This window comes from Nerophis ophidion, linkage group LG16 (genome assembly GCF_033978795.1).
Source record: "Nerophis ophidion isolate RoL-2023_Sa linkage group LG16, RoL_Noph_v1.0, whole genome shotgun sequence".
In the NCBI taxonomy this organism is placed as follows: domain Eukaryota; kingdom Metazoa; phylum Chordata; class Actinopteri; order Syngnathiformes; family Syngnathidae; genus Nerophis; species Nerophis ophidion.
In genome coordinates, this window is record NC_084626.1 from 33242108 (window position 1) to 33268882 (window position 26775).

Sequence of the window (26775 nt, forward strand, 5' to 3'; positions counted from 1 at the left end):
ATTTTAACAACTAATGATAGGGTGTATTAAACATGTTTATTATTGCAATTTTGTCCTTAAATAAAATAGTGAACTTACTAGACAACTTGTCTTTTAGTAGTAAGTAAACAAACAAAGGCTCCTAATTTAGTCTGCTGACATATGCAGTAACATATTGTGTCATTATCCATTCTATTATTTTGTCAACATTATTAAGGACTATTGGTAGAAAATGAATTAATATACTTGTTGATTTACTGTTAATATCTGCTTACCTTATTTTTTAACATGTTCTATCTACACTTCTGTTAAAATGTAATAATCACTTATTAGTCTGTTGTTTGATACTTTACATTAGTTTTGGATGATACCACAAATTTAGGTATCAATCCAATACCAAGTAGTTACAGGATCATACAGTGTTCATATTCAAAGTCCTCATGTACATATTTCCTGAGTCTACGAACATGATATACATTTTTAAAAAACGAAAGATGACGTTGTGATGCCAAAAAAAAAACGACGTAATCATAGTAGTATCGACTAGATACGCTCCTGTACTTGGTATGATTACAGTGGAGGTCTAGAATCACCAATGGCGTTTGTTTACATTTTGACGGCGGTGAGTAGTGAAAAATGTTTAGCTATTCCTCGTCCTGCAGGGACGATACTTGTAAAAAAAACTTACTTCATTTGTCGCCATGGAGGCAAGGATTAGTGATTTAGAAGTACCTAAAACACTGCCTACTGCAAATGGACGTTCGCCGCTAGCTACCTAGCCATGTCTTAAAGCACCTCTTCCTGAGGGTGTTTCAGTGTTATAACTTTACCTTTATCGTTTAAGCCAAAATGCGTTCGTTGTCCTTTTTCTGTCTACCGACTGTGTGCTTGTAAGTACTCAGTGAGTGTGCGCTGCCGAACATGCTCGTCTGCTCGTAAACCAGCAGTGTCATGATGTGACGACGACGGGGGCGTGGGTGGCGGACGGGTACTTTTTAGATGCAGTATAGTACCGAATATGATTCATTAGTATCCTGGTACTATACTAATACCGGTTGACCGTGCAACCATAGTTGTATGTTTTACAAAATGAGTCATTTAGGTTCACCTGGCTCTAGATGCTGATGCTAAATCTTTTCAGTCTCAAGAATCACGTACATATGACGCAGTGGCAGACATTTTTATTTAGGCAAAAGAAAAAAGCCCTGACTGAAGGAATAAGTGTGAATTGTTAATTACAAACCCTGTTTCTATATGATTTGGGAAATTGTGTTAGATGTAAATATAAACGGAATACAATGATTTGCAAATCCTTTTAAACCCATATTCAGTTGAATGCACTACAAAGACAAGATATTTGATGTTCAAACCCATAAACTTTATCATTTTTTTGCAAATAATAATTAACTTAGAATTTCATGGCTGCAACATGTGCCAAAGTAGTTGGGAAAGGACATGTTCGCCACTGTGTTACATCACCTTTTCTTTTAACAACACTCAATAAACGTTTGGTAACTGAGGAAACCTATTTTTGTTTCCAAAAAACAATTGGAAATCATATTGCGCCACACATTTTCAATGTGGGACAGGTCTGGACTACAGGTATGCCAGTCGAGTACCTGCACCCTTTTCTGGTTTTATGTAGAGCTTCAGTCGTTCAACAGTCCGGGGTCTCCGCTGTGGTATTTTACGCTTCATAATGCGCCACACATTTTCGATGGGAGACAGGTCTGGACTGCAGACGGGCAAGGAAAGAACCTGCACTCTTTTTTTTACAGAGCCACGCTGTTGTAACACTTGTCTTGCTGAAATAAGCAGGGCGTCCATGATAACGTTGTTTGGATGACAACACATGTTGATCCAAAATCTAAATGGACCTTTCAGCATTAATGGTGCCTTCACAGATGTGTAAGTTACCCATGCCTTGGGCACTAATACACCCCATTACAGATGCAGGCTTTTGAACTTTGCGCCTATAACAATCCGAATGGTTATTTTCCTTTGTTCTGGAGGACACCACGTCCTCTGTTTCCAAATAAAATTTAAAATGTGGACTCGTCAGACCACAGAACACCTTTCCACTTTGCATCAGTCCATCTTAGGTAAGCTCGGGCCCAGCCAAGCCGGCGGCGTTTCAGGATATTGTTGATAAATGGGTTTGGCTTTGCATAGTAGAGTTTTAATTTGCACTTACAGATATTGCGACCAACTGTAGTTACTGATAGTGGTTTTATGAAGTGTTCCTGAGCGCATGTGGTGATATCCTTTACACACTGATGTCGGTTTTTGATGCACTACCGCCTGAGGGGTCAACGGTCCGTAATATCATGGCTTACGTGCAGTGATTTCTCCAGATTTTCTGAACCTTTTGATGATTTTTACGGACCGTATATGGTAGAATCCCTAAATTAATTGCAATAGCTCGTTGAGAAATGTTGTTCTGAAACTGTTCGACAATTTGCTTACAAAGTGGTGACCCTCACCCCATCCTTGTTTGTGAATTACTTAACATTTAATGGAAGCTGCTTTTATACCCAATCATGGCACCAAACTGTTCCAAATTAGCCTGCACACCAGTGGGATGTTCCATATAAGTGTTTGATGAGCACTCCTCAACTTTATCAGTATTTATTGTCACCTGTCCCAACATCTTTGTCACGTGTTGCTGGCATCAAATTTTAAAGTTAATGATTATTTGCACAAAAAAATGTTTATCAGTTTGAACAGCAAATATGTTGTCTTTGTAGCATATTCAACTGAATATGGGTTGAAATTGATTTGCAAATCATTGTATTCCGCTGATATTTAAATCTAACACCATTTCCCAACTCATATGGAAACGGGGTTCGTATATTTATATAGCGCTTTTCTCTAGTGACTCAAAGCGATTTACATAGTGAAACCCAATATCTAAGTTACATTTTTAAACAAGTGTGAGTGGCACTGGGAGCAGGTGGGTAAGTTGTCTTGCCCAAGGACACAATGGCAGTGACCAGGATAGCAGAAGCGGGGATCGAACCTGGAACCTTCAAGTTGCTGGCATGGCCACTCTACCAACCGAGCTGTACCGCCCCATTTAGCTAGCAGGCATGGAAATAAAGAGGGCTCGTTGCCCTGAGTGAAACACCATTTAACAAGACAAAAAGCAGTGGGGAAAGGAAAGTCGAGAAAATGATTCAAAGTGGACCTTAGAAAATTGCAAGCGGAAGAAAGGGGAAAATAAACTCATGGTAAATAATTGGGAGACACAGTGGGGAGTCTCCGTAGGATGTGTAGGTATGATTTACCATGTATGCTGTGATAAATAGCACTTTACAACTCTTGGAGGAAAAGGTGGTGTTTGAAAGACCGTAATCATGGAATCTTCCCTATGGAGGAGGAAATAGAATATAAGAGATCTCGGGTTGAAGAGATTTGGTGCAATGTGCAGAAAAATGAGTCTCAGGAGGACCAAAGTTGATAAAGAAGACGAGAAAACAGCACAGGGTTTTGTCAAAAGAAATGTTTCATGATCAACAGCTCCACAAACAGACATTATGGGAAATGACTGCCTGGTTCATTTTCAGGAGCAAACAATACATAATGAAAATGTGTTGGTAGACTGCGGTCATATGGACAGTAAGCAATCTTTAAAGGTGCTATTTGCAATTTCCTCACAGCGACATTTTTCAAAGAAAATAAATATAACAAGAACACCATCTTTTTTTCAGGATGGCGCCACTGTAGTGGCTGCTGGTGGCAGGAGCTCCGTGCTCTTGTGTCATCCGTTTGTGTTGCTGATGTTTCCCTCTTGTTTTCATGTGGGTTTTTGTTGCCTTTTAGGTTCGGGACCCTTTGGACTGTGTGACAAGGGGTGGCACTTTCGTGATTTCTGCAGGGCTTTTTTGCAAGTTTCTGAATCTGCCTCCCTGTGGTGTTTTGGCCATGGAGACCAGCTGCTAGGTCTCTGCTACACCAGAGTCCGTCTGGAGAGACTGGAGGAGATGCGGATGAAGAGACAGGGCTGCGGAGCAGGCGCTGATCGCCAGGACGGACAAGCTTCACGGTGTCTTGGCTGAATGAGCAGGTATCGGACACCTCGGTCTCCTTGGACGTATCCTCGCTCATCCATGCGGACTGGACAATGGCCGAGAGTCGGTGGGCGGCCGAGGGTGGAGTCTGATATCTTGGTTGCTTTGTTGGGTCTGCTCCTGTCTCCCGCCATGCTTTCTCCACCCCAGCAGACAATGGTGTGGAACACCGCAGAGGCCACCACAGTGTTTATGTATTTTGTCATTTTAGTTTGTAGAAGTGGCTGGTTGCATCAACTCTGCTCTTTTAATGTCTTTAAAGGCCTACTGAAACCCACTACTACCGACCACGCAATCTGATAGTTTATATATCAATGATGAAATATTAACAATGCAACACATGCCAATACGGCCTTTTTAGTTTACTAAATTGCAATTTTAAATGTCCCGCGAGTTTCTTGTTGAAAATGTCGCGGAATGATGACGCGTACGCGTGACGTCACTGACTGTCAGGAAATATTAGCTCAGCACTAGTTACGGCTAAAAGTCGTCTGCTTTAACCGCATAATTACACAGTATTTTGGACATCTGTGTTGCTGAATCTTTTGCAATTTGTTCATTTAATAATGGAGACTATAAAAACAATGCTGTTGGTGAAAAGCGGTGGATTGCAGCTGTCTTTAGCACCGAGACACAGCCGATGTTTCTTTGTTTGTTGTGAAGCGGAGCGGTCAAGCGAACATGTTTTCTCTACATCAACCAGCATGTTTTTTGATGGGGGAAATTGTGATATATAACTTACCGGAGAAATCATTGGATTATTTGTCATCCTGCAGCAGCGGCAGTTGTGAGCTTGGCTCCTTGGCTTCTCTCTGAGACACTTCGTGTTCACCGCAGCCATCCGACCTCGAGGTATGTCTTTAAAATCTTTTACAATTTTTAAAATCTTACTAAAACACTATTAAAAAAATAAGCAGATAAGGGATCTTCCAGAATTATCCTAGTAAATGAGTCTAATTACATCTGAAACGCTCACACTGCTGCCTCCTGGAGCAGTCGTTTTTTTGTTTGGTTTTTTTTCTAGTCCTTCACTTTAATATCCTAATTCACAAATCTTTCATCATCGCTCAAATTAATGGGGAAATTGTCGCTTACTCGGTCCGAATTGCTCTTACAACTGGTGGCTCCCATTAAATACAATGTGAACATGTGTGCAGTGCTGCAACTCGTGACGTCAGGCGCACATACTTCCGGTAAAGGCAAGGCTTTTCTATTAGGGACCAAAAGTTGCAAACTTTATCGTCGATGTTCTCTACTAAATCCTTTCAGCAAAAATATGGCAATATCGCGAAATGATGAAGTATGACACATAGAATGGACCTGCTATTCCCGTTTAAATAAGAAAATCTCATTTCAGTAGGCCTTTAATGTCCTTTGTGTTCTTTGATGTTTCCATCTTAAACACATGTTTATGTGTGCTATGGCTATGAGTTTTTTCCCCCCCCTTGGCCTCAGTCTGGACGCCATCTGCAGGGGGGCCAAGGCTTAGCCAGTTTTTTTTGTCATTCCCCCCCCCCCCCCCCCTTCCCAGCGTTTACCTGTTTCTCACCTTTTTTGTAAGGGGCGCCGGAATTTGGCAGACCCGTCAGCGATCCTGTAATGTTTGTCTGCTCTTGAATGGGATTGTGCTGAAAACCTTAATTTCCCCTTTGGGATTAATAAAGTATTTCTGATCCTGATGTTACTATTAGTGATTTAACAGAACTCATTGGTTTGACAATTGTCCATATTTTCACAATTGCAAAGGTGATGTCGTGAAAAAAATGTACCGGCCCAAATAAAATGATTGGTGTTTACCGGTGTCACTCACCCGATCTTGTCAACATGCACGCACACCGAGCACGAGCACACATACAGACAGAAGCAGTCCAAGAGAAGCAACAAACAATTTGCAGTCATGTTGTGATGACAGAATGAATATACGTTCAAGGATAACTAATGTTAGCTACCCACATTGTTATTATTAGCTAACAACACATAAAGTACGTAATTACGTCATTACGTACAAAAATCCATAGGAGGCCGGGATTAGTGTTGTCTCGATACCAATAATTTGGTAGCGCTACCAAAATTATTTCGATACTTTTCTAATTAAAGGGGACCACAAAAAAATGCATTATTGGCTTTATTTTGACAAAAAATCTTATGGTACATTAAACGTATGTTTCTTATTGCAAGTTTGCCCTTAAACAAGATAGTGAACATACAAGACAACTTGTCTTTTAGTAGTAAGTCAGCAAACAAAGGCTCCTAATTCAATGTGCTGACATATGCAGTAACATATTGTGTCTTTTATCATTCCATTATTTTGTCAAAATTATTAAGGACAAGTGATAGAAAATGAATTATTAATCTACTTGTTCATTTATTGTTAATATCTGCTTACTTTCTCTTTTAACATGTAATATCTACACTTCTGTTCAAATGTAATAATCAATTATTCTTCTTATGTTTGATACTTTACATTAGTTTTGGTTGATACCACAAATTTGGGTATCAATCGGGTACCAAATAGTTACAAGATCATACATTGGTCCTATTCAAAGTCCTCATGTGTCCAGGGACGTATTTCCTGAGTTTATAAACATAATATAATTGCTTTTAAAACGAAATAAGATGTTGTGATGCCCGAAAAAGATCGACATAATCATAGTAGTATCGACTAGATACACTACTGTACTTGGTATCATTACAGTGGATGTTAGGTGTAGATCCACCAATGGCGTTTGTTTACATTTTGACGCGGGTGGGCTTCAGTGTGTAGTGAAGCATGTTTAACTATTCCTTGTCTTGCAGGGATGATACTTTCGGACTGGTACTTTTCACAGGTGGTATAGTACCGGATATGATTCATTAGTACTGCGGAACTAACCAACACCAGTATACCGTACAACCCTAGACGGGATGTGTGTAAATGTTACAAACAGCCCCTTTAAAGTAATGCATGTGAGAAAAAACTGACTTACCTTTATTGTAATGACATCAATTTGTCACCTTAGCCACAACTCATAATCCAACCGTGCCTTGCTATCTTCAATAATTCACTGTTGTTAGTCTTTCATAAAACTGCAATATTTGTTTAAAGGCCTACTGAAATGAGATTTTCTTATTTAAACGGGGATAGCAGGTCCATTCTATGTGTCATACTTGATCATTTTGCGATATTGCCATATTTTTGCTGAAAGGATTTAGTAGAGAACATCCACGATAAAGTTCGCAACTTTCGGTGTTAAGAGAAAAGCCCTGCCTCTACCGGAAGTCGCAGACGATGACATCGCAAGTGTGGGGGCTCCTCACATATTCACATTGATTTTAATGGGAGCCTCCAACAAAATGTGGTATTCGGACCGAGAAAACGACAATTTCCCCTTTAATTTGAGCGAGGATGAAAGATTCATGTTTGAGGATATTGATAGCGACGGACTACGAAAAAAAACAAAAAAAAAACGAGCTAAATAAAAAAAATGCGATTGCATTGGGACGGATTCCGATGTTTTAAAACACATTTACTAGGATAATTCTGGGAAATCCCTTATCTTTATATTGTGTTGCTAGTGTTTTAGTGATTTTAATATTACCTGATAGTCGGAGGGGTGTGTCCACGGGTGTGTTGACGTCAATGTCTCAGGGAAGTCGACGGCAGCTTCATGGACAGTCAAGGCTCAGCTTTTCTCCGGTAAGAAGAAACTTTTTAACCACAATTTTCTCACAGAAACCTGCTGGTTGACATTTGGTCTGGATTCATGTTTGCTTGACCGCGCTCTGATCCAAAGTAAATGTTCACCTCCGGGAATTTTAAAGAAGGAATCACTGTGTGTTTGTGTGGCTAAAGACTAAAGCTTCCCAACTCCATCTTTCTACTGTGACTTCTCCAATATTAATTTAACAAACTGCAAAAGATTCAGCAACACAGATGTCCAAAATACTGTATAATTATGCCGTTAAAGCAGACGACTTTTAGCTGTGTGTGTGCGTAGCGCTCATACTTCCTAAAAACACATGACGTCTTGCGTACACGTCATCATTACACGACGTTTCCAAGACAAAACTCCCAGGAAATTTAAAATTGCAATTTAGTAAACTATAAAAGCCGTATTGGCATGTGTTGCAAAGTTAATATTTCATCATTGATATATAAACTATCAGACTGCGTGGTGGGTAGTAGTGGGTTTCAGTAGGCCTTTAAGCCTACATTTCCAAAAACAGCCCTAAGTTCTGAGAACAAAATGGATGTGGAGCTGGAAAAAGCATCTATCAGTCACTTTCTTTATTGCATTTGCACAAGGCAATAACAGCTTTATTTGGTATTTGCTGCCTTCCCCAGCATTTTGCCGACAGGTGACTTCAAATAAACCTCAATAAACTTAGGAATGCATTCCTATATGTTAATACAGAGCATTAATTGTAATTGCTGTTGTTTATACGTTGCGTAGAGGTGCTTAAAATGCCAAAGGCCTATGTTAAAAGCATGCAAACAAACAAAAACCCGAGACACCCAAACCTGTCAAACCAGAACTTAGCGACTCAATATTGCCATCCTGAATACTGTATGTTTCCCCCATGTTGTTTCCACATAAACAAGGCAATTTCACCGGCTTTCTCGGTTCCATTTCCTTCTTTCAGGGCATAATAATGATTAAGGTAATAAATGTTTTGAGGGTAGATGCAAGTGTGCAAGAAAAAAAAAAAAGAGAAAGAACTCTTTGTCATCTCAAGCCCAGCGTCTGCTATTCAGTTGCAGCAATGCACTCACATCACGTTCGCTTCTCTCGGCACAATGAGCTCGAGACATCAAAGCAGACTCACTGCGAAGGCTACGTAACGATGGAGATAAAAACGTGTGGAAGAGAGGAAGGAAGGTTGCGCAAAAAAAAATATTTGCTATTATGGAAATGCACGGTATCATAACAGTGAAATACGGTGTGTCGAACTGACGGTTGAGCCGCTAGATGTACAGTACCTTTGGCTTATCCAAGCACATAAAGCTTCTTTAATCTCTCTCGTCACAAGTTGGGAGTGAAGCAATTGTTCACGATCACACTGTTTATGCAACATTAACGGATGGCTGCGGCGCAAAGACGGTATATCTCATGCAGCCGCATCATAAAAAAAAAAGTTTGATTTAGTTCTAAAGCTTGACGAGGCATCTCTGTTTTATTTACAGCAGTCAAAGTTATTACAAACTAGGGGGGTAATAAATACACGTACAGTATTCATATAAAAACAAACCCAGATGTAACGAAACCAAAGTTCTATAAATATTTCCTACTCAGTACAAAAACTTCAAGTTAAAAACTGGAAGTCAACACATGCACAAGTTTGGGTAATGTGCCTGAAAGCATGCTTCATGTTCAATTATAGTTGTGTTTAATTTTGAGGATTGTATTCAATGGAGAACTGAAGATTGCAATTGCACGTTCATGATTAATTTTCCCAAAAAATCCCTGAACACAAAGCAATTTTTTATTTTGCATTTTACAGTAGGAAAGGTATTCATATGAACCCATTTTGCAATGAAGTCTGCTGAAAATGATGGAAAGCGTCACTCTACATAGCAACTGACTCTATGGTCAATGTTGAAATTGGTGTTTTATCCAGTGTAAAATTGACTACTCCACGATACTGTTTGACTATATATCGCCCACTAGAGGGTTATGTCATAATGTAGTAAAACTTATTTGTAGCTAGTAATTGCAATGTTCCCATGGTTTTATTGTGAAGTAATCTAACGTCAGGAAAATTTGCAATGCATATTACATATGTTATGTCTTGTTTTATTTAGGGTACAAAATGGATATGTTAAAAATGTAAAGTGTACATGTTGAACATACAAACGTAGAGGGGAGGGGTGGGGGGGTTGCCCACATATGCGGTGCTCTCCAAGGTTTCTCATAGTCATCATTGTCACCGACGTCCCACTGGGTGTGAGTTTTCCTTGCCCTTATGTGGGCTCTACCGAGGATGTCGTAGTGGTTTGTGTTGTGGTTTGTGCAGCCCTTTGAGACACTAGTGATTTAGGGCTATATAAATAATCATTGATTGATTGATTGAATAGCACTTATGGTAGACATTGTCAAGGTAACTCATTCAAGATGTAATAAATAAGGTAACAAAGGCTAAGGTAAACCAATATTAAGAGTTTCTAATTGTATATTTTTGTTCCTGTAGCTCTTACGGTGCGTTCACATAAAGGAAGGTGAATAAAAATGGTGAACCATCAGTTTGAGAGACCACCTTTCCAACCCGCAATGCTAACTAATGACGGACGGGTTAAAAGTGTTAAAAGGGTTTGTTGGGATTCAGCCAAAATTTGGGATGTGCGCAAAATGTTTGTTGAAGCACATGTAATAAAAAATCTTCTAAAAAATAAAATCACGAATTGTCATGGTGTTACCACAAAAAAACATACACCTACTTCGGGATGGGTACATTTCAAATCTGAAATGATACGGTACTAATTTCCGGTACTTTTGTGTATGCTCATGTGTTAATAAATTTGTTTAATAATAAAATGACTTTTTATTTAATATTTAACAGTGACAGATTATAATAGCTGTGCTGTTCGGTTGTTAAATCTTGTTTTCTTAACACCTCTGAGCATACTTGCCAACCCTCCCGATTTTCCCGAGAGACTCCCGAATTTCAGTGCCCCTCCCGAAAATCTCCCGGGGCAACCATTCTACCGAATTTCTTCCGATTTCCACCCGAACAACAATATTGGGTGTGCCTTAAAAGCACTGCCTATAGTGTCCTCTCTCACCTGAAAAAGAGACTATTATATATGTCTCCGTTATCCATAGGTTTATCTTAAACGCATAAAGTAGGCAGGCACGGAGCTATTTCTCAGCGTGTGTTTATTCCAGCCAGCACATTAATACACTGACACAAAACATCTGGATTCCCATCATGCATTGCTTCAAAACTACGGCAAGTAGTAATGTCCAAAATGATTGGAAAAAAACATTTCAGTTCATCCAAGACAGCTCGAAGGGGAAAGGGTACGCTGCCTGCAAATTTTGTAGATCAGACTTCTTCATTGAACACGGTGGACAAATGGATATACTCATTCATGAATGAATTATATATATATATATATATATATATATATATATATATATATGTATATATATATATATATATATATATATATATATATATATATATATATATATATATATATATACATATATAAGTATAGCACCGCTGAAGTTAAAAAAGGCTCCAAAAAGGCGTACGCCATGGTTTACTGAAGAAACTAGAGCTCAGAAATTATTATGTAGAAAGCTGGAACGCAAATGGCGCACGACTAAACTTGAGGTGCACCATCAAGCATGGAGTGATAGTTTAATAACTTATAAACGCATGCTTACCTTAGCTAAAACTAATTATTACTCAAATCTCATCCGCATTAATAAAAACGATCCAAAATTTTTGTTTAGTACAGTAGCATCGCTAACCCAACAAGGGACTCCTTCCAGTAGCTCCACCCATTCGGCAGATGACTTTATGAAGTTCTTTAATAAGAAAATTGAACTTATTAGAAAGGAGATTAAAGACAATGCGTCCCAGCTACAACGGGGTTATAGTAACACAGATACGATTGTATATACGGCGGATACTGCAAATATCCAAAATAGTTTCTCTCGTTTTGATGAAATAACATTAGAAGGATTGTTACAACGTGTAAATGGAATAAAACAAACAACATGTTTACTTGACCCACTTCCTGGGAAACTTATCAAGGAGCTTTTTGTATTATTAGGTCCATCAGTGCTAAATATTATAAACTTATCACTTTCCTCGGGCACTGTTCCCGTTGCATTCAAAAAAGCGGTTATTCATCCTCTCCTTAAAAGACCTAACCTCGATCCAGACCTCATGGTAAACTACCGACCGGTGTCTCACCTTCCCTTTATTTCGAAAATCCTCGAAAAAATTGTTGCAGAGCAGCTAAATGAGCACTTAGCGTTTAACAATCTATGTGAAACCTTTCAATCCGGTTTCAGGGCAAATCACTCGACTGAGACAGCCCTCGCAAAACTGACTAATGATCTATTGCTAACGATGGACTCTGATGCGTCATCTATGTTGCTGCTCCTCGATCTTAGCGCTGCTTTCGATACCGTCGATCATAATATTTTATTAGAGCGTATCAAAATACGAATTGGTATTTCAGACTCAGCCCTGTCATGGTTTAACTCTTATCTTACTGATAGGATGCAGTGCGTCTCCTATAACAGTGTGACCTCGGACTATGTTAAGGTAACGTGTGGAGTTCCCCAGGGTTCGGTCCTTGGCCCTGTACTCTTCAGCATCTACATGCTGCCGCTAGGTGACGTCATACGCAAATACGGTATTAGCTTTCACTGTTATGCTGATGACACCCAACTTTACATGCCCCTAAAGCTGACCAACACGCCGGACTGTAGTCAGTTGGAAGCGTGTCTTAATGAAATTAAACAATGGATGTCCGCTAACTTTTTGCAACTTAATGCCAAAAAAACGGAAATGCTGATTATCGGTCCTGCTAGACACCGACCTCTATTTAATAATACAACTTTAACATTTGACAACCAAATAATAAAACAAGGTGACTCTGTAAAAAATCTGGGTATTATCTTCGACCCAACTCTCTCCTTTGAGTCACACATTAAAAGCGTTACTAAAACGGCCTTCTTTCATCTCCGTAATATCGCTAAAATTCGCTCCATTTTGTCCACTAAAGACGCCGAGATCATTATCCATGCGTTTGTTACGTCTCGTCTCGATTACTGTAACGTATTATTTTCGGGTCTCCCAATGTCTAGCATTAAAAGATTACAGTTGGTACAAAATGCGGCTGCTAGACTTTTGACAAGAACAAGAAAGTTTGATCATATTACGCCTGTACTGGCTCACCTGCACTGGCTTCCTGTGCACTTAAGATGTGACTTTAAGGTTTTACTACTTACGTATAAAATACTACACGGTCTAGCTCCAGCCTATCTTGCCGATTGTATTGTACCGTATGTCCCGGCAAGAAATCTGCGTTCAAAAGACTCCGGCTTATTAGTGATTCCTAGAGCTCAAAAAAAGTCTGCGGGCTATAGAGCGTTTTCCGTTCGGGCTCCAGTACTCTGGAATGCCCTCCCGGTAACAGTTCGAGATGCTACCTCAGTAGAAGCATTTAAGTCTCATCTTAAAACTCATTTGTATACTCTAGCCTTTAAATAGACCTCCTTTTTAGACCAGTTGATCTGCCGCTTCTTTTCTTTCTCCTATGTCCCCCCCTCCCTTGTGGAGGGGGTCCGGTCCGATGACCATGGATGAAGTACTGACTGTCCAGAGTCGAGACCCAGGATGGACCGCTCGTCGGGACCCAGGATGGACCGCTCGCCTGTATCGGTTGGGGACATCTCTACGCTGCTGATCCGCTTGAGATGGTTTCCTGTGGACGGGACTCTCACTGCTGTCTTGGAGCCACTATGGATTGAACTTTCACAGTATCATGTTAGACCCGCTCGACATCCATTGCTTTCGGTCCCCTAGAGGGGGGGGGTTGCCCACATCTGAGGTCCTCTCCAAGGTTTCTCATAGTCAGCATTGTCGCTGGCGTCCCACTGAATGTGAATTCTCCCTGCCCACTGGGTGTGAGTTTTCCTTGCCCTTTTGTGGGTTCTTCCGAGGATGTTGTAGTCGTAATGATTTGTGCAGTCCTTTGAGACATTTGTGATTTGGGGCTATATAAATAAACATTGATTGATTGATTGATTGAAATACATGAAAATATATACACACCCCGCTAAAACACCACCACCCCCTACCTCATCGCACAAATAGTTCTGAGTCTCATTTGCTAGTATTATGTAATAGATTTTGCATGCAGTTGCAATTCCAAGGCGTTAGATGGCAGTAGTGTATAGGCTACTGTGTGTTACCTAGTTAGTAAGTAGTCCTGGACTGAATGTGCCAGTCATGTCTTAAATTGAGTCCTACAAAGTGTTTATACTGTAAGTGTTATACTTACAACAAACCATCTGTTTGATTTTAATGTGCATCTTAGTTTTAGTTTTCATTACCACATTTGGAAGCATTGAAATCGCCATGTAAAGTTGCTAATCGGTAGCATGTAAATGGCAAAGCCAATGTAAATTAGCATCGAGCTAAAGCACTTTGGAAAAGTTACTGTCAGTTCAAGCCTTTTGTATCAGGCGTACTTGCTTTGTTGGTGTGGACAACTGAAACATTACCTAGGGAAGTTTGGCAAGGCACGTTTTGAGCGCTGCTTGAGTCCTTGCTTATTCGCCAAGTGTTTGAGCCGGTGACCACTCTACAACCAGGCGTGACGTCACAAACAACAAAAGTATTGAAATATGGTACTGTTTGATTTTACATAAACTATTACCGAATTCGGTACCCATCCCTACAAATACTGAATTATCCCCACTGTAGGACATCTTCTTTTACACTTTAGCAAATGTCTAGGTATGTATTTGTTCAGTTCTTACCTTCGGATCGGCAGTAAGAAGCTTAAAGGCCTCGTACACCTGCCTCTCTTTGACTCCCCCCCCAAGATCCAGGAAGTTAGCTGGCTTTCCTCCATGCAGGTCAATAATGTCACATGTTGCCATGGCCAGCCCCGCTCCATTCACTGCAAACGATAGCACGCAGAATCAACATTCATTCGATGGTGCTAAGAAAAATGGTGTGTGTTTATGAGGCAAAGGGGTAAGAAGACAGTGCACCTGTTAGTACCGCTGTATGATGTAAAAGCTTTGATTTATGACTACAATGTGGGCCTTTAATGAGAACGCTAACAATCCAGCTCTCTGGAGAATTTCTGGGTGGATTATCGCTAATTACAACGCATTGGTTATGGTGGCATCCCTTCTGGAGTCTTCAGAAAACTGCTTGTAATTTGGATTAGAGGAGAGCCCAGGGTGCCTTTACTTTGACAAGGATTTAACTGTGTCCGAGCTTTTCACTTAAGGGAATTAAGAGATATTTCTATTATGGAAGAACACGTCAGAGCGAGTGCATGTGAAGAATGAGCGCTTTGATGGTTTCCATACCAAAGCAGGCGATGTTTCCATCCAGTCCAATATATTTGAGATCCCACTTGGCAGCTTCCATCTCGGTGGGGTCACTCTCACTCATGTCGTCCATGGCAAAGACGTTTTTTTGCCGGAACTCAGCATTGTCATCAAAGTTGATCTTGGCATCAAAGCAAACCACTAGTCATGGGGCAACAGAGGTCGACAATATTGGTGTTAGCCAGGGGACAGAAGAAGATACACGGAGGTAATAGGATGAGGGATGCAAGCAAAAGGAACCAATTATAAACCCTTAAAACTGAAATTAATTAATTATTAAGGTATTCCCATGGCCTTTCTGGTATAATTTTTTTCAGGGGTTAGCATGCTAATAAATGGTTGCCTCTTTGCTGCCTTGAAGGGATATATATTATATTATGTGTGTATCCCCTTTACACTTCAAAAGAGGGATTTTCAAAGCAACCACAATCATTAGGCATACCTGCTAAAATACCAGGCAAAACATTGCCTAGTTAGTATAAGTTCAATACCAAGTACATTATTCGTAAGGTCACTTTGATTTCAAATGGAGAATTCCAAATGAATGTGAAGCTATACACTGAACAAAAATATAAACACACCACGTTTGTTTTGCTTTCATTTTTCATGAGTTGAACTGAAAGATCTAAAACTTTTACTATACACGCAAAATACCTTTTCCTCTCAAATATTGTTCACGGATCTGTCTAAATCTGTGTTAGTGAGCATGTCTTCTTTGTCCAGATAATCCATACCACCTCACAGGTGTGGCATATCAAAATGCTGATTAAACAGCATGATAATTGTATAGGTGTGCCTTAGGCTGCCTAAAAAAAAGGTTTTATCACATATCACAATGCCACAGATGTTGCAAGTTTTCAAGAATGTCTATCAGAATTGTTGCCCGTGAATTGAACATTCATTTCGTTACCATAAGCACCAAAGACGTTTCAGAGAATTTGGCAGTACATCCAACCGGCCTCACAACGGCAGACCACATTTAACCACACCACCCTAGGACACCCACATCCAGCAGGTGCAGCTCATTGATCGTCTGAAACCAGCCACCCGGACAGCTGCTGCAACAATTGGTTTACATAACCAAACCATGTATTCACAAACTGGGGGAAACAGCCTCAGGGAAGCGCATCTGCATGCTCGTTGTCCTCATCAGCGTCAAGCAGAGACCTACTTTTGCAGCCACCAAACCGTATCCCCTTAACGTCTTGACTGCGCCTAGAAATTATGTCCATAAAAGTTGTAAAGGGAGTCGGTGACAAACGGCAGCCCTGGCGGAGTCCAACCATCACTGACAACAGGTCCGACTTACTGCCAAGCTCTGACAATGTACAGGGAGCGGACCGCCACAATCAGGCGGTCCAATACCCCATACTCTCTGAGAACTTTCCACAGGACTTCCCGAGGGACAGTTGAATGCCTACTCCAAGTCCACAAAACAGATGTGGACTAGTTTTGCAAACTCCCATGCACCCTCAAGGATCTTGCCTAGGGTATAGAATTGCTCCACAGTTATACAACCGGGACAAAACTATTCTTTTCTAATTAATTGAATATCACCCACTTATTTACAGCACTCTTTCACACTTACTTTCTTCCTTCCCATGGTTGGAAAACAAAGTTATTACAATTTCTAGCTATCAGCTGATGCTAACAAGAAAGACCAGATTTTTTGGTCTGCTGTTACAGGGTTTACTGAGGCATTTGTCACACAAACTAATGGCTGGAATGCTTGTAACTCAGATTTTTGCTGGCAACTTAAGAGACAGCATTCATATGATCTGCTCAGTGGCGTAGTGGTTACAATGTCCGCCCTGAGATCGGTAGGTCGTGAGTTCAAAACCCGGCCGAGGCATACCAAAGACTATAAAAATGTGACCCATTACCTCAGCATCAATGCTTGGAATTGGGGGTTAAATCAGCAAAATGAATCCCGAGCCCGGCCGGCGTTGCTGCTCACTGCTCCCCTCACCTCCCAGGGGGTGGAACAAAGAGATGGGTCAAAGGCAGAGAATACTTCCACCACACCTAGTGTGTGTGTGTGTGTGTGACTATCAGTGGCAATTTAATTTTTTTATTTAAGTTGAGGTACTTCGAAAATTTAGAGGTCACCACGACAAAGTTAAACTATTGTCTGAGAGCTCAGAAAAATTAAGTATCTGTAAAATGGCACACGTAACAAAAGAAAACAAGTAACACTTGAGAAAGGAAAAAACAAATATCAATGACAAAAGGTACCTTGCCCTTCAGGAGTTTCTCCAAGCGGGTTGACTTCGACTTGAGTGGCGTCGACTTTCAGGAAGAGATCATACAGCCTCTTAATCTGATCTGCTGCCTGCAAGGTCCGCAGAGGACAGTAATTACCAGATAGTTCGCTTCTGAGCAGCCGGCCAAACCAACACCAATCAGCCTCCAATAAAGCAACAAAACATGGCAGATCACCTTCGCTGTCACAGTCTTGAGTTTGTTCAGAATTAATTCGATCAAAAACAAAAGGCAATTATCATCGTTTCTGGAAACAGGAGAAGACCTCATTTATCTAAGAATTATCCATCTATGTAACACACAATTTAAGTCTTTGCAGACTGATTTGCATTTTAATGTTACTCTTGCTCATGTGGATAAAAATACAAAGGTTTTTGCTTTCAATTAAAGTTGATGGCAGGGTATATTTTCCCCTTTAAAAGCAATTGAGGGAAATACCACACCGTGCATCACTGCCAGCAGTGACAGCTGACCCTCTGGCAAGCGTGACATGTCACAGCACGCCTTTGTAAAAACTAATAATAGCAAGTTTGATCGGTCTATAAATAATCATGCTGCTGTCTGTAGGCATGCAGAGTATACAATAAATTGTACATACAGTATATCAGTGTGTGACCGTTGTAGTTTATTCTGAATACTTTCAGCATTGGGACTTTATAGCCCACGGTGCTCATTACCTGTCTCTGTAAAGATCCTTTGAAGCCCAAATTAGTTGCCATGCGAAGTGCCTGGTCATCTTGTACACCTTCAAATATATCTACGACTTCCTATGAAATTTGGAGGGGGAGAAAAAAGGTCACAGTGATTGGCTCACACACAATTTTATAAATGTATTATATATATATATATATATATATATAATACCGATTTAGTATGGGAAACAGGAAACATATGAACCATTATTTAGTTGCTTATTAACATGCAAATTAGTAACATATTTGCAGTTAATTAGTCATTATTAAGTACTTATTAATGCCTGATTTTGCATGGCCTTATTATACAACCATACACCATTGACTAAGAGTCTTGCATAACCCCAACCCTGACCCCAACCCTAAGTTAAAAAGCAAAAAATTATTGTTTCATATGTTCCCCGTACCATATATATACACACACACACACACACACACACACACACACACACACACATATATATAATAAACATTTATATACATAATATATTTAAACAAATATATATAAACATATACATATACACATATATATATACAAACATATATTATATATAAACAAATATATATAAACATATACAGGTACAGATACATAGATATATATATATACAAACATATATACACACATTACCACACACAAAAGACACACACACACATACATATATATATATATATATATATATATATATATACGTATGTGTGTATATGTATATATATATAAATATATGTGTGTGTATATATATATATATATATACTGTAAATATATATATATATATATATACACACACACATATATATGTATGTGTGTATATGTACATATATATACTGTAAATATATATATGTACATGTGTGTATGTATATATATATATATATATATATATGTGTGTATGTATATATATATATATATATATATATATATATATATATACTGTAAATATATATATGTACATGTGTGTATGTATATATATATATATATATATATATGTGTGTATGTATATATATATATATATATATATATATATATATATATATATATATATACATATTCATACACACACATACATACATTTTATATGTCCAATAAAATGTATTGACCAATAATAGCCTAAAATTGTGATAAGTCATCATCACAACACCTGAAGAAACAACATTGTCAATGACGCATGGAGACACAAAAATGCTAAGTTTTGGGACTTATACTACCAGTTAATAATGGTATGATATGATATGATTTATTTCAGACCTGCTTAACAGGTTTCATTTGCACAATTCAACATGTCTAAAAAGGAGTAGGAAAAAGTAAAGCTTATATTGAATTCCACGTCTACGTCTAAAACTGATAATAATTAATTCACACAGTAACATATATATGTTTAAATTTAGTTTACTTCCCGTGTGAAAGAAAGGCCAGTGTTAAAAAGTGTAAATCTCTAGTGATCAATAGATTCAATAGTTGTATTAGTACATTGTTTCATACTTTGTTTTTATGCAAATGTTTTTACTAGATAGTAATGTACAGCTTTACAAGTTATATCGTTATTAGTATTATTCTTAATAGTGAATGTATTCAAAGACTAGTTGTTTTTGTTGATAGTAGAACAACTTAATTACCTTGACTATTGCTCATTATTTTCCATGACTATTTGTGACAAGTGAAATGTGTCAAATAAACATGGCACCCTTTCTTTATATTCTGCAGTATATTTGCAGTGTTTATCTGTGGAATGCATCCAGTGACTAACAGTAGAAGCTGTCAAAGCAACCTATTAGGAATAACGTGTTCATTTTATATCACATGTCACCTGACATTAGTTTGAGGGAATAGCTGCTGCATTGTCAGAAATAGTGTGGTGAGCAAAATCGTCAAATCGTTAAGAAACCCAATAATGAACATCCCGAGTAATGACACGGAGCAGATTTTTCAAAATCAAACATGATAGTCAAAGAGTAAAACCAACATATACACCATATACAATAATAATATGTTCTTTTCTGATTGGAATCAAGTTTGGAAGTTTAGAATGCACTATTTCAGTGTGTGTGATGCAATGTGTTGTAACAGTAGCACTTTAACAATAGCATGTACAGCAGTGATTCTCAACCTATGTGTTGTGGATGACAGTTATATGGATTAAGGGACAAGCTGTAGAAAATGAATGAATAGCAAAACAATGGCGGAAAGCGACCAAAGGTCTGTCTATCCATCCATCCATTTTCTACCACTTATTCCCTTTCGGGGTCGCGGGGGGCGCTGGCGCCTATCTCAGCTACAATCGGCCAGAAGGCAGGGTACACCCTGGACAAGTCGCCACCTCATCGCAGGGCCAACACAGATCGACAGACAACATTCACACTCACATTCACACACTAGGGCCAATTTAGTGTTGCCAATCAACCTATCCCCAGGTGCATGTCTTTGGAAGTGGGAGGAAGCCGGAGTACCCGGAGGGAACCCACGCATTCACGGGGAGAACATGCAAACTCCACACAGAAAGATCCCGAGCCTGGATTTGAACCCAGGACTGCAGGAACTTCGTATTGTGAGGCAGACGCACTAACCCCTCTGCCACCGTGAAGCCCGGTCTGTCTACAGGTGCTTGCAAATGTACCCATAAAGCCAGGGCTCAGTGTTACAAAGCTTAGTTTACACCAGTAATTCTAATAGCAGGCAGGAAGCAATAATAAAAATATTAACATTATGGTAAAGTTTAACTAAGTGCACTTACACTTTACAGCGCTAATAATGAAACATGTCTTATTGTATTTGTACTGTTCTACATGTATTTGAGCTGATATGTCTTAAATATAAAAAAGTCCTAAGGTATCTAATACAGATGGCAGATTTGTTTATTTATTCATTGTTTACATCAGGGGACACCAACGTGGTGCCCGCGGGCACCAGGTCGCCCGTTAGGACCAGATGAGTCGCCCGCTGGCTTGTTCTAAAAATAGCTCAAATAGCAGCACTTACCAGTAAGCTGCCTCTATTTTTTTAAATTGTATTTGTTTACTAGACAAAACTCAAATAGAATTTGAAAATCCCCCAAAAAATTTTCATGACTTATTCTTCACTTGTTTGAATAAATTACTTTTTTTATTTGCTTTGCTCCTTATAACTTTCAGAAAGACAATTTTAGAGAAAAAATACAACCTTAAAAAGGATTTTAGGATTTTGAAACACATATAACTTTTTACCTTTTAAATTCCTTCCTCTTCTTTCCTGACAATTTAAATCAATTTTAAAGTTTATTTTTATTTTTTTTTATTGTAAATAATAATAAGTACATTTTGATTTAATTCTTCATTTTAGCTTCTGTTTTTTCGACGAAGAATATTTGTGAAATATTTCTTCAAACTTATGATTAAAATAAAAAAAAAATATTCTGGCAAATCTAGAAAATCTGTAGAACCAAATTGAAATCTTATTTCAAAGTACTTTGAATTTCTTTAAAAAATGTTGTTCTGGAAAATTTAGAAGAAATAATGATTTGTCTTTGTTAGAAATATAGCTTGGTCCAATTTGTTATACATTCTAACAAAGTACAGATTGGATTTTAACCTAATTAAAACATGTCATCAAAATTCTAAAGTTAATCTTAATCAGGAAAAATTACTAATGATGTTCCATAGATTCTTTTTTAAATTTTTTAAAAAAATTCGAATTAGCTAGTTTTTCTCTTCTTTTTTCGGTAGAATTTAGAATTTTAAAGAGTCGAAATTGAAGATAAACTATGATTCAAAATTCAATTTTCATTTTTTTTGTGTTTTCTCCTCTTTTAAACCGTTCAATTAGGTGTTTTTTTCATCATTTATTCTCTACAAAAAACCTTCCGTAAAAGGAAAAAAAATGTACGACGGAATGACAGACAGAAATACCCATTTTTTTATATATATAGATTTATTTATTAAAAGGTAAAATGAGCAAATTGGCTATTTCTGTCAATTTATTTAAGTGTGTATCAAACTGGTAGCCCTTCGCATTAATCAGTACCCAATAATAGCTCTTGGTTTCAAAAAGTTTGCTGACTCCTAGTTTACATTGTCAATAGCGTCATTAGGAGGTCCTTGGAAAAGGGATGTGTGGTTGCCTCCATTTATGTTCACCACTATTAGCATACCTTAAAGATGAGTTCTGGAGTGCTGGCTGCTACTTCCTCAATATCCATACCTCCCTGGGGACTTCCAACCATGACAGGACCATTACAGGCACGATCCATTAGAATAGCAAAGTAGGTCTCCCTGCTAATGTCCAAGGCCTCAGCGACCATCACCTGGACATGGACAGAAGGAGAGCGTTGGCTGATGAATGATTGTGGTAGCATTCAATACCACACTTTTAATTGCATAGAGGTCACAAACTGTGGCCTTGATGAAAGACAATTTGCTGACAGCCCCCAGGGCATTGCAAATATGGTATTGCAGAGGATTCACAAAATACCACATTTCAGCACTTAATCAAATACAATAAGCACAAGTAAAAATTGGCAGACAAGAAATAATTTGAAGACATTAAGAATATCTACTTAGGCTCCGTTTAGGTTATCCAGGCCAAATCACGCCTGACCTTATCCGTGTCCACACACAACGATGCCACCGTTTATGACCCCCGCCCCTCTCCGTCCGCTGGTGCAACGCGACCTAGTACGCATGCGCGGAAAATGCACACATAATAGTCACCTCCAGTGTTGCTTTGTGTGCAAGTTCTTAAATGTAACTTATCTGAACAATATCCAGTGTAGTGGTATTTCAATTAACTGGAATCCAGTGTGCTATGGGGTTATAATATAGTGAATCACACCTGAACCATCATAAATTAATCAAATCTTTATTAGACACATTATGTGGTAAAGAACATTTACCATCAATCAATCCAGGGATCTAGATATCTGGTCAGGACACTCCTCAGTCTTTTGCCTTCACCTTCATTGTCCATTTGTTTTTGGTGACTTTATATACTCTGGACCTAGACGTTGAGTCCGCAACATACATGACGGACAGTACCTGATAAGAGTCTGCTTTGGCAGTCCAAATGCATTTGCCATTTTCCTCGACAGCCAGGTAATACAAAGCACACGCTACCTTTTTTATCACATCGACGGGAGCTCGCATTCTTGTTGTTGCACCTTCGACGAATGGACTAAGTTTTTCGCTAAGTAGCATCACAGCTGACCCGACCCGACATTGGAAAGTTCTCTTGCCGTCTGAGAGGTGTTGTATCCCAAATAGCGGCAACCGCTTTCTCTTAAGGCAGGGGTGTCAAACGTACGGCCCGCAATCAGGTTTTATCCGGCCCGCGTGATTAGTTTGCTGAGTATAAAAATTTACCAAATTTGGGAATGAAGGAAACTGCTGTTCTAAATGTGTCCACTACATTTTGCAATAGCAATTATTTGTGTAGATGATGCAACATATGTAAAATAAAAAAAATAAACCACATGATGTTAGTGCACCAGTTGAGGAAAATGAGCAAACTACATAAATAACATCGTGTAATTTGATTTTGATATTATTTTTTTATCTTGATGGATTGAAAATTAACACCAATGAGTTGACTGATGAACATTATCACATTATTTATTCAGAAAGTACAAATAACGACAAATAAAGGTACAATACTATAAACCACAACATGTACGTGTAAAAAACAACAACATTATAATTTGCACATTTTTAGAATGTGCTTGTTCTATTTTCAAACAAAGAAAACAATCTGAATCTTATTTCTGAGTTATCGTGCCGTGATATTATCCGTCTGGCCCACTTGGGAGTAGATTTTTCTCCATGTGGCCCCCGATCTAAAATGAGTTTGACACCCCTGTTTTAAGGTATTTATGTGTGATTTCCACAAGCGTCTGTACAGACGGAAGGAGAAACACGGGCATGTCCGGATGACTCGCCTAGATATTTCCAGTGGTTTGCTCCGAGTTCCGAAACCGCTTTATTATGAAGCTGGCTGAGACGCGTTCTTTCTGATGTCACTTCCTGTGTGGGCGTGGTCTTTCTGGTGTCTCTTCTTCTCCGAATTCGCTTTGTAAATGATCAATGAATCCATTTAAAGTTAGAGCCGGAGATTCAAGAATTACACGTATTTGTCTGAGGAGGGGCACCTCAAACGCTGGTTTAGTGTGGCTGAAACGGGTCTTAGGCTTATGGGTTAAACGACTTAGTGTAGACATGGCCTTAGAGAAGAAGTACATTAAAAAGTCCGACAGAGACAAAGGAAAACATTTGAAAATGCAGAAAAAGGGACAGGAGGATTTATTGGACAGAATTTTATATGTGCGCCACTTGTTCTTTCTGCTTCCAATTCAACACCTAGAAAATTTCAATTTAAGTTGTATTTAGGATAAACCCTTGAATTGCAGCATCTTGTTTTCAAAGGGGTTTCAAAATTAAGGAAATGTAGAGTGCTGGGTTTCCCACACATTCAATTATTTGTGGCGACCCGCCACGAAAGAATTACGGCCGCCACAAATAAAAATAAAAAATGAAAAAATAAAATATATGTATATATATAATTTTATTTTTTTTTTTTTCCCCCCCCGGCTTTTGACTCGCTTGACCGCTCATAAAAGCAATGGGACTCTGTCTGTGAATGGAGCTTGTAGTTACATATTATATAAATATGTATATAAATATGTACATAAAGTGTTGTAATTACATTCCAACTCCGCGTTCTTCTTGGTCATCGCCACCGCCGCTGCCCCCCCACCCCCTGCCGCGCGACCACACCGCCACAAATAGATGCCTGACCTGTGGGAAACACTGAAATAATCTAACCTCAGTGGTATAAGGCAGTTTTCTAATTTTGTGGTTATTCAGATTTTGCCTCAGAGTAGTTTAAAGTAGGCCTATGACCGTTCTGTTTAGTTGAAGTGTGAAAACCCTCATTCTCCTTTTTGTTTCTATTGTCTTTATTGGCGGAATATTGTCCACTTTATAGCAGAGTGCAAAACACAAAGATTACACCATGTGTTTTTATCTTTGCAAATACACACATAGTATCTTAACTGTTTTTTTCGATAGTGGCAAAAAGCGCGAGGTACGAGATGCAGGGAAAGCAGACATGGTTAACTTTCGGTTTCGTTAGCTGAACTCCACTCCACTTGGGATGAATGTTCGAATGGACAATAGCACTAAAGAGTGGGAGCATCGATAGAGAACGCGTCAAACTTCAAAGAGCTTGATCTACTCTACAGCGCAAGTATTGCTAATGTTTGTACTTACATTTGTAAAATAAATTGATTATCTTCAATTCTCATCTCCATGCCTTATTCAGACAAGCTATTAGAACAAAATAACCTTGGAGGACTTCGCCCTTTAAAAGGGGAGCTCCGAACATCTTGTTTATAGGTATTTTGTACCCCTGACTTATCGTCTCTGCCCGTCCCTCTATCAGCCCTCTGACAGCAAATGCATGTAGATGCACAAGTGCTGTTCGCTCTTAGGCGCAGTCAGGCCTGGAAGTGAATTCAGGCTTCATTGGAAAGTTGACAGTTAAGCTCATGGCTGTCATACGACTGAACAAGTTTAGACTACCTAAAAAGGACCACACTCTGTTAGTCCTTCAACGCTGGTCAATGATGGAGCTTACCTGGTGATGCCTTACAACAGGGCTATTTAAACTTGGGGTCCTTCTACACTAAGCCGGCTAAGGTTATCCAGGGTAAATCCCACCTGACCTTATGCTTATCCACACACACACACACACACACACACACACACACACACACACACACACAATGGTCGTTTAAGACCCTGTCCCCTCTACGTCAGCTGGCGCAACACAACCTAGTATGCATTCGCGAAAAATACGCATGTCAGAGTCACCTCCAGTGTTGCTTTATGTGCAAGTTCTTAAATTAAACTTAACTTATCTGAACAATATCAAGTGTTGTGGTATTTCAATTAACTGGAATCCAATGTGCTGTGGGATCCCTATTGTAGTGAATCACACCTGAGACATCATAAATTAATACAATTTTTAATGGACATGTGAACGTACACAATGTGATGAAGAACATTTTACAACAATCAATCTAAGGATCTAGATATCTGGTCAGGATACTCCTCACTCTTTTGCCTTCACCTTCGTTGTCCATTCAATTTTGGTGACTTTATATACTCTGGACCTCAACGTTGAGTCTGCGACATACATGGTGGACAATAACTGATACAGTCTGCTTTGCTAGTCCAAAAGCATTCAATGTTTTCTGTAGCCTTTCCTTGGCAGACAGGTATGTAATACAAAGCACACGCTACCTTTTTTATCACATTCACAGGAACCTGCATTCTCGTTGTCTCTCCTTCGACCAATGGACAAAGTTTTTCGCTAAGTAGAATCATAGCTAACCTGGACATTCGAAAGTTGTCTTGCCGTCTGAGAAGTGTTGTATTAGAAAGAGCCGCAATCGTTTTCTCTTAAGGTAATCATGTCTGGATGACTCTCCTCCATATTTCCAGTGGTTAGCTCAGAGTTACAAAAACGCTTTACCATATGGCTGGCCGATATTGCCTTTTTTTAATATCGCAATATTTTTAGGCCATATCGCGATATATATATATATATATATATATATATATATATATATATATATATATATATATATATATATATATATATATATATATAGTGCAATATTTGACTTGGCTTTGAATGAACACTTAATGCATATAAACACAGCAGTATGTGTATACATTAAA

General features: G+C 38.9%; 1 protein-coding gene across 3 annotated transcripts in view; it reads right to left on the minus strand.

The window, feature by feature from the left end:
- suclg2 (succinate-CoA ligase GDP-forming subunit beta) overlaps nucleotides 1-26775 on the minus strand; it is a 225093-nt gene that overhangs the window by 115525 nt on the left and 82793 nt on the right. For 2 of the 3 annotated variants that reach the window (XM_061874945.1, XM_061874947.1), the window contains exons 5-9: nucleotides 22191-22343; nucleotides 18061-18150; nucleotides 17357-17453; nucleotides 15101-15262; nucleotides 14537-14679 (exon numbers count right to left, since the gene is read on the minus strand). In XM_061874945.1, the coding sequence (XP_061730929.1) occupies nucleotides 14537-14679; nucleotides 15101-15262; nucleotides 17357-17453; nucleotides 18061-18150; nucleotides 22191-22343 (645 nt within the window). Of the gene's footprint in view, nucleotides 1-10886; nucleotides 11057-14536; nucleotides 14680-15100; nucleotides 15263-17356; nucleotides 17454-18060; nucleotides 18151-22190; nucleotides 22344-26775 lie in introns of those variants that run through there. The other variant, XM_061874946.1, reaches the window with a different exon arrangement.